The sequence below is a fragment of the Heptranchias perlo genome, chromosome 14 (assembly GCF_035084215.1).
Source record: "Heptranchias perlo isolate sHepPer1 chromosome 14, sHepPer1.hap1, whole genome shotgun sequence".
Taxonomy (NCBI): domain Eukaryota; kingdom Metazoa; phylum Chordata; class Chondrichthyes; order Hexanchiformes; family Hexanchidae; genus Heptranchias; species Heptranchias perlo.
In genome coordinates, this window is record NC_090338.1 from 12,648,268 (window position 1) to 12,657,129 (window position 8,862).

Below are 8,862 nucleotides of genomic sequence, written 5' to 3' on the forward strand. Positions count from 1 at the left end.
TGACTAACTTCATGTTTTTCATCACAAGTATGAAAAGCTGAAGAAATGTACTCAAATCTTGGTCAGTCCAAATAGTAGGATGGGAAAAAGCACTGATCATTAAAACGTTCTTCAGTAAATTCTTCACACTAAGATGCAACCGCATATCTCCCCCATCCCCTTTTTGTTAGGCATGAGTTATATTCTACTCTTTTTCTCACCCCCTTCTCAAAACCCCAGAGTTACCTCTCATGCCCTCCCCCAAATTTTTGATACAACATACCTTCCAAGTTCCTCACATAGGAAGCCTAGAATGAGAAGAGGCCACTCCTTCCACTGTCCAATCACGACTAGATCAATCATTGATTCTCCTCCCCCTCCCCCAAGATCTTTATGCTCTCTTCCTAACCTCCATGTAAATATCAGACAGATTTATGGTCCTGTTGAACACAAAATCCCTTCTCTCAAAAGACTTCAAAAAGGAACAGGATTAATGTCATCACTGAACCAGAACTGACTTCTGGTAGTCGGTTTACACTTATCAACTGTACTCATTGGGTTTATTTCTTTTTTATATAATGAGGTCCCTGCTGAAAATATTGCACAAACCAGTATCTACTTACCTGTAAAAGGATTTAAACAGAATTCAACAATACAGACGGAATACAAATGTCAAAACTTTGGATCTCAAAAAAATATTCCTAAATCAAGAAATAATGAGATATTCCAGTCCTATATTTCACAGTTTGTGATTCAAATTAAAGTTTTTTTTTTGGTGGGGGGGGTGGGGGTTAAAAGAACCTTGGGAATGGAAAGGATGGTATCTGCTTTCCATCTCACCACTGGTAACATGTTCTTGGCTACAATTCCCCGCCCGCCACCCCCAATCTTCTAGAAAGTCCTGAATCACACTGGAGTGCAGTCCCACAGTGCATTAGGCAGGCTTCCAGCATCTCCCCCAAGTTGCCACTCCTAACACTCACTGTCCAGGCTTGTGCGTGAACAGGCTATTCAACCACAAACAGCATCACAACCAAGCCCAATTCGGTTCTCAGCCACACATATTTTTTCCAGCAGGAGTCACTAGGCAGCAATCTGGAACGGGAAGACTGGCCAATTTCCCCACTCGTTGGCCCATGGGTGCCGAGGCCTAATTATAGCCCCTCCAACACGGCCCAGGCTGAGATCAGATAATTCAGCACATAACGTTAAATAGATCTGACTCATCGACCTCCCTGGCCACCTGCTCAGACTGAACCAGGCCATGCAAAACCCGCTTCATTTAGCACTAAACTTCAAACCCACATCCGATCCATCACCAAGACCCCATAATTCCACCTCTGCCACGTCACCCATCTCTATTCCACTTCACTCCCACTGCTGCTGAGACTCTTATCCATACTCTTTGCCAACTCTAGACTCGATTTCTCCAATGTCAACCTGTTGGCCTCCCACTCTCCCATCAACTCCAACATGTTCAAAACTCAGGCGACCATAAACCAGCCTGCACATCCATCACTCCTAGCTTTGCTGACCTATATTGGTACCTTGTCCCCATCACAGTGAATTGAAAAACCTCCTCATCTTATAAACCCTCCTCCTCCCCCTCCCACAAAGTTCCAAGGGACATTTTGTACATTTCAAAGTGCCAAGGTGTCAGCATTGGAGTCCCACTTCAGAGACTGGCACACATAATCCAGGCTGACACTTCAGCGCAGTACTGAGGGAATGCTGCACTGTCGGGGGTGCCGTATTTCAGATGAGATGTTAGAGCAGACCAGGCACTGGTTTGTCAGGTGGACTTAACAGATACTGTGGCACTTCTTCGAATACGAGCAGAAAGGGAGTTCTCTCTGGTGTCCTGGTCAATATTTAAACATAAAAAAAAACAGATTCTCTGGTCATTACCACATTGCTGTCTGTGGGAGCTTGCTGTGTGTAAACTGGCTGCCGCATTTCCCTACATTACAGTAGTGACTACACTTCAAAAGTACTTCATTAGCTGTAAAGCACTTTGGGACGTCCCGGGTTCGTGAAAGGTGCTGTACGAAAGCAGGCTCGTCCTTTCTTTCTTTTTAAATAAATTCAAGCTATTGTAGTTAAATGGCTCAGTGCTGCATCAAGTAATGCCCTGTACGCGTTAGGTCATTAGGGAAACTATCACTGTTTTTTTCACAATACAGGGAGACATTGAAATTGAATTACAGGTTGGGATAGTCAAAGCAATGGATTATTAAAGCTTGGGAGAGTGAACCTACGCACAGATATTGTGCTCGCCAATTGCCCAGCACTTACAATAAACCCACACTCTTAGGTTAATGCATCTGCACTGACAATACAGACACTTAATGTGTAGCAATGACACCAATAACTATCCAATATCATTGGTTTAGGCAAGATTCCAAATTCAGTCAGTACGTTCTATATTTATTGCAGTAAAGGGTTAGGTACTAATGAAAGTATAATTTAGTACTGTCGCTGGGAGTATCTATATTATGTGATAAATAACATAGCACCAGTATGAATGTTAAGCTGATCTGTGCCACCAGGAGACTTGAAATTTCAAAAAAAAATCCTTGTGTACTACAATGCATTCTGACAAAATGTTACTGTCTGTGGTGAAGCAGGATTTGAAATCCGATAAGCCAGTTCGGTTATTGAATTCGGAGCATTTCACCTTCTTGTCCACAGAAACAAATGAATTCATAGGATTATTTGAAACAATTCTTTAAAAAGTCTGTGTGGGGAGGGGGGAGGAGATTGTATCGATACAACTACTTTGCTGAATGCAGAATTTGATGGCGATAAAACCCAGCTCCATTTTATAAATAAAACACATTTCAACCTTTAAGCACTGCATTTGCCAGGATCTTTTACACAGAGAACCGTTTTTTTTTTGTTTTGCAAAGACCCTCAATAAAAGCATAAACGAGGTCACAAAATTTATGAATGTGCAAATGCCACACAAGTATTAAGAGCATTGAACAAAGGGGGAAAAAAAACAAGTTTGCCGAGTTGCCTTGCATCAGTTTTAAAGCCATGTGTTCCAGGCAGAACCCGTGCGTGCAAAATCTAGTCATTTGACTCAAATTATTACGTTGGGGACAAACATTTACTGATCCTGATTTATGAACAAGACAATGCAAGTTGCAAATTGAAAATGGTTACGATTCCTTAAGCGTTGTGTGTTTTTGTTTTAAGAACGCAATGTGAGTTTAAGTGTTAATAATGCATAAATGGAATCCAAAACAAAAAGAAACTAGATTTATATTATAATGAAAACATTGCACGCAGATTTTATTCGTGAATAAAGTTATGCACCACATTACTCGAAGAAATAAAAAAGTACGACATTTATTTAAAAAAGAAACTTAGAAGAGCTTAAATATCATTAATTACACCGCTCAAAATCAACCCCAGCTGTAGCCATCGCTGGAAAGAACTCGCTCCGTGCCACTTGCACTGACTAGAGTCCCTACCTGCTTGGTGTACTTCGGAGGGTTGGTCTTGTAGCTGTAATCGGAGTACTGGTCCGAGCCAGTCGAGTTGTTGTCCCCAGTCCCAACGAAGGTGTTGGTGGCCGGGAGATCTTGCACAACTTGGTGCTTCTTGCCAGCCGTGGGTGACTGCGGGTGCAGCTGAATGGATGGCAGAGGGGAGTTGGATCTGTAGTGTCTGCCGAGGTCGGGGCTCCCTGGGTTACAATTGAGCGGTAGATGGATTCGGGGGCTGTCACTGCTAGAGTCATTTATCAGGTTGAACTTTAATCCCCTCTGGGCGCCCGTCTCCTCGTCCTCCATCGGCTTGGAAGGTTTGGGAGACTTGTTCTTCTTGATTTTGTGCTTGGTGTTTTTGTTGGTCTGTTTCGGAGCGTATAGATCCTTGGTTTCCTTCTTGCCCGCCTGATAGCCACTCTTGGCTTCCTTCTGCCTGCAGTAGCGAATCAACACGACGATCACAATCACCAGTATGACTGCAATAATCCCAGCGATCACCCCAAACAAGACATTGCTCCGCTGCTTGCTCTTCTCGTACTCGGGATCCCCCGCTATGTCCACATCGAGCGGAGTGTTGAGACTGTGACCCACCAGGGCCTCCACCACACTGACGTTCCCCATGGTGTCGTTCACATATATGTGCACAAGGGCTGTGGCGAAGCGAGCTGGCGTACCCCCGTCCTTCACCTTAACCACAAGCCGATGCAAGCCATAGTGCCGCCGCAAAAGTTCCTTCTCCAGCGTTATGCTCCCGCCAGGAGAGATATGGAAGAGATCAAAAGGGTTGCCGCCTACGATGCTGTACGTCAAGTTGGCATTGGTCCCAATGTCCATGTCTTCGGCCTTTACCTGCTCCACTGAGGTCCCTATAGTGGTGAGGGGATTTATCTGCTGGAAGGAGGAATTGGAAGGTTGGGTGATGAATGGAGTGTTGTCATTTTCATCTAAAACATTGATGGTGACACTGACGAACGCAGACCTGGGTGGTGTCCCACCATCTACGGCCTTCAACTGGAACGTGTAGGTGCTTTGGCGTTCTCGGTCGAAAGAGACACGGGAAAGAATAGTCCCCGTGCCATTCTGTATCGCGAACTCACCATTGTCAGGGTCCACAAACAAAGTTATCTGGGCATTCGCCTCCTTATCCGCATCCGACACAGTCACCATGCCAACTGGACTTGACGGAGGCAGGTTTTCCCGGACCGAGAAACTGTAGCTATTGAGCATGAATTTAGGGTCGTTATCGTTTTCATCCAGGACGTTAACCACCACCGTGGCTGTGCCTTTGAGGCTCGGGGTGCCCTTATCCGCTGCGGCCACCTTGAACTCGTACCGCTCCTGTTGCTCGCGGTCCAGAACCGAGTTGACCCGAATCTCTCCAGTGTCTGGGTTGATGTCAAATAAGCCCTGGATGAAAGAGCCTGGGTACAGGGAGTAGATCAGTTCCGCATTGGTGCCGCTGTCAGCGTCTGTCGCCTCTACTTTGAGGATGGGGAGGTAGGGTTGGTTGTTCTCATGGATGGAGACCTTGATAACGCTTTGAGTGAACACCGGCGCGTTGTCGTTCACATCCACCACCTGCACCTTCAAGGTGTTGCTGCTGGACAGCGGCGGGTTGCCCGAATCCACGGCCACGATCTCGATCACGTATTCCTTGACGGATTCGTAATCCAGCGGGGTGGTGGTCTGCAGGAAAAACTTCTTCTTCTTCTCGCTGCTGGACTCGCTGGCTGGCTTCAGCTGGAAGGGCACGTCCCCCGCCACGATGCAAGTGACCGCCGCGTTCTCCCCTTCGTCCTTATCCGACACCTGGACCAAGGCCACCGGGGAGTCGATGGGCACGTCCTCGTAGATGTTGGCCACCCCGTCCTTGTGGGTGACCAGCCCGATGCCGCGGATCTCGATGGTGGGGGCGTTGTCGTTCTTGTCCCTGACGGTGATGACCACCGAAGCCCTGTCCTGCTTGGGGATGGGCGCCTTGTCCCTGGCGTGGACGAAGAACTTGAACTGGCTGACCTGTTCCCGGTCCACGGGTCCCTGCACCGTAATCCAGCCGGTGGTCTTGTCCAGCCTGAGCAGGCGACGGGCGTTGTCTGCCGCCTGGGCGAAGGTGTACTCGATCTGGGAGTTGTCTCCAAGATCCAGGTCACTAGCCCGCACCTGGAGGATGGAGGTGCCGACGGGGCTGTTCTCCTCCACCGTGCCCTCGTAGGTGGACCTCTCGAACTTGGGGGCGTTGTCGTTGATGTCCAGGATGGCGATGCGGAGGATGGCGGTGCTGGCACGGGAAGGGGTGCCACCGTCCACCACCCGGATGGTCAAATCGTAGGTGTCCCGCTGCTCCCTGTCCAGGTGGCCCGTCACGATGAGCTGAGGCAGCTTCTCGTCGTGTTCCTCGGCCACCTGCAAGCTGAAGAGCCCGTGGGCTTCCGTGCCAAGGAGGTCGTAGCTGGCCACCCCGTTGGTGCCCGCGTCCCGGTCGGTGGCAGTGGGGATGTTGACGATGGTGCCCGCGTTGGTATGCTCGGGGATGGAGATGGAGATGACCGGGGAGCTAAAACTCGGGGTGTTATCATTGATGTCCTGGATCAAGATCTTCCCTTCCACCAGTACCGGGACCGTGTTGAAGAGGGTGTCGGTCACCGAGATCTCGAATTCCAGGACGCACTCCATGGGGCTCTCGCAGTACATGTCCTCCCGGTCGATGGGAGTCTCGGTGGTGTACAGGTTGCCTCCCGTCTCGTCCACCCGCAGGTAAGGTTTGCCCACCTCCAGCTTGAAGAGGCGGTTGTTTTTCTCCAGCCCCAGCGTCTCCCCCGGGTTCCCGATCAAAGTGTTGGGAGGCTGCTCTTCGGACAGGGAGTACTTCACCGAGCTTTGAGCCAGGCAAGGGCGAGGAACCGGCCAGAGGAGGAGGAGAAGGAAGAGGGGGAACAACCCGGCGAAAACGGGAACACATGGGTGATCCATCGGCTTCTACAAGTACAGTCCGAGCTGTGAAGGGAGGTGGGAAGATTTCAAAATTACAAATTAACAACTTAAAACCCCCATTCTCGAAATCTTGGGCTAAAGTATCAACACAGGAACCTTTATTACATCCCATAAATGATGTGTTAAACTGGTTTCAGTCGCCCATATCAATACTGCAATTAACTTAGTTCAACAGGAGAGGCACCAAGTTACTGCAGCACCCACAATACTCCATTTCGTCAATCGAATGCATTTTAGGGTTTAAAACGCAAGCACAGTTCGCTCTAAAAGTAGACTAGTTGTGGCGGAGAGATTTCCAGGTCCTTTCTTATCACATTCCACAACACACGGGGATAGGGTCAGAGAAGCCGAGAAAACCCCATCTCACCAAAATGTTTAAAAGGGTTTCCGATTCGAGCCGCCAGTTATGTTGTGCATCTTGATTTTCAACCCACATGGAGATTATTTAGCAGGCGAAAAAAACCAACGCTTCCAATCTCACACCGTTTGGGATGGACACTTCTTGAGGAGTGTTTTAAAAAGGTAGCGAAGGGAAAGCCGCAAACCCCAGTGTGTGTTATACACAGAACGAGAGGGGGAGAGAGAGAGAGAGAGAGAGATGCTGTGTGCCATTCTCCGGGCTGTTACAAACCAAGCGGTGGGGGCGAGGAAGTGGGCATGTTATATTGGGTTAAAATAAAATAAAATAAAAATCACCCCCCACCACCACAAGTTATAAATAAACCTCGGATACATTCGTACCTTGAGAGTTGACCGCACAATCTTTATATATTAAGAGTCCGAGTGGAAATCTGCAATATTCCCTCCGCACCACAGTTCTTACTAATTTCACGAGACCACGTAGTGGATTCCCCCCTTAACCCGGCCGAGGTTTTTGTAATGATCCTCTCTATTCTACACTAACTCCGGTGTGCGTTCTGCCAACATTCAACAAACAATCTCTCTTCCCCTCCAACCTAAACTACGTCGTTTTCGACCAATCCGGATTAAAATGCACCTTCATTCCTGTTTTATAGTAGCTTGGGATTTACCCAACAATAAACCAAATACAGGTGCCTATACATACAGATTAACACTGACTCTAAAATGAATACATCGTTTTTTTAACAAAAAAAATGTAAAAAAAGGACTATTCACTGCTCCTTACCTCGGTGGCTGAGTGGGTCCAGTGTCTCATTGAGCCCTGCTGCACTGGGTTTGGGAGTTTGCTTGTGTTTTTTTTTTCCCCTCTCTGCTTGGCGCTGTCCGCTCTCTTTTTTTTCTGTCTCTCTCTCTCTCCTTCACTCCTCCCAGTGAAACTGAGTCAGTCTCGCAGCCCGTCCTTTCGCCCGCCCTGCGCGTCACAAGCATTAACTCACTGAGCACCCATATAATCGGGGGAGGGGGGTTGTGTGAAAATAATTCATCCTCCGGTCAATAGCCACACTTGTTTTCAATAATAAAGTATCTCCCTCTCTCTCTCTCTCTCTCTATAAACACAGCAGGGAAACGAGCATTTCAAAACAATCCTTTAAAAAAAAACCCTGAAATTCACATGATGAAACTGACCAAACAAAAAAAAAACACTGGCGACTGAACCTGATTGAAATTAACAATTAGGCTAATCAGCTCTTTTATTTTACATTAAAAAGAGAAATTTAGATCTAGCAACACGTGATTGTGTGCAACTGGATCTTGCCTTACCGCATTCCACCGGATCCCCACTTCAGAAGCTCCGAGCTGCTAAATCGCTGCTTTGCTGCACGTACACTTTCCGCATTTTATTTTTTTTAAAAGAAAATATCCCCTTCTTTCCTCAATTCTTTTATATATATATATATATATATTCTCCTGGTTCTCTCAGTGCATCGTGATGGATGAGACTGGGGGATCCCGCTGGAAATGCATTGAGTCAAAAGAAGAGAGAGAGAGAGAGATTCCTGGTTGCACACCTTACTGGCTTCTTCCTTACATTGGAGAGAGAGAGAGAGAGAGCGAGAGAAGCTTGTTGTCGAGGGAGCTCTCCGCTTTCTCAAAGCTGTGTGATGTTTATAAAGCGCAGAGTCAGAACCTGTTGCCGAAGTTTAAAGGAACCCCGTTTTAACGAGAGAGGGCGCCATCTACAGACAGAGTTGGCAAGATTTTCTTTCAAACAAAAAAAAGAAACTCCCACAAGGGATGATAATATGATTTTTTTTTTGGAAAAGCAACACCGCTAACTTGGGATTTAATACAACGCTAACTTTACCGACGTTTCTTAATTGCAAGATATATTTTTTTTAAAAAAAATTCATTGCATCGCATTGGAACTGGAGATTTTCACTCTTTTCCCTTTAATATATTTTTTTAAAGAACTTATGCTTCTGCTATTTTTGGGAGGGGGAGTGTGTTCTAAAAATGGTAATAGTTTTAAAGA

General features: G+C 47.0%; 1 protein-coding gene across 6 annotated transcripts in view; it reads right to left on the minus strand.

Annotated features, from left to right (window-relative positions):
- The window catches only part of LOC137332313 (protocadherin-1-like), a 301,656-nt gene extending 293,184 nt beyond the window's left edge, over positions 1 to 8,472 (minus strand). For 4 of the 6 annotated variants that reach the window (XR_010965630.1, XM_067996047.1, XM_067996045.1 and 1 more), the window contains exons 1-2: positions 7,615 to 8,118; positions 3,459 to 6,470 (exon numbers count right to left, since the gene is read on the minus strand). Coding sequence is in view for 5 of the 6 variants with exons in the window: in XM_067996047.1 (XP_067852148.1) it covers positions 3,459 to 6,446 (2,988 nt within the window). In the remaining variant the exon portion in view is untranslated. Of the gene's footprint in view, positions 1 to 3,458; positions 6,471 to 7,614; positions 8,119 to 8,150 lie in introns of those variants that run through there. The other 2 variants (XM_067996044.1, XM_067996043.1) reach the window with 2 other exon arrangements.
- Positions 8,473 to 8,862: the final 390 nt, after the last annotated feature.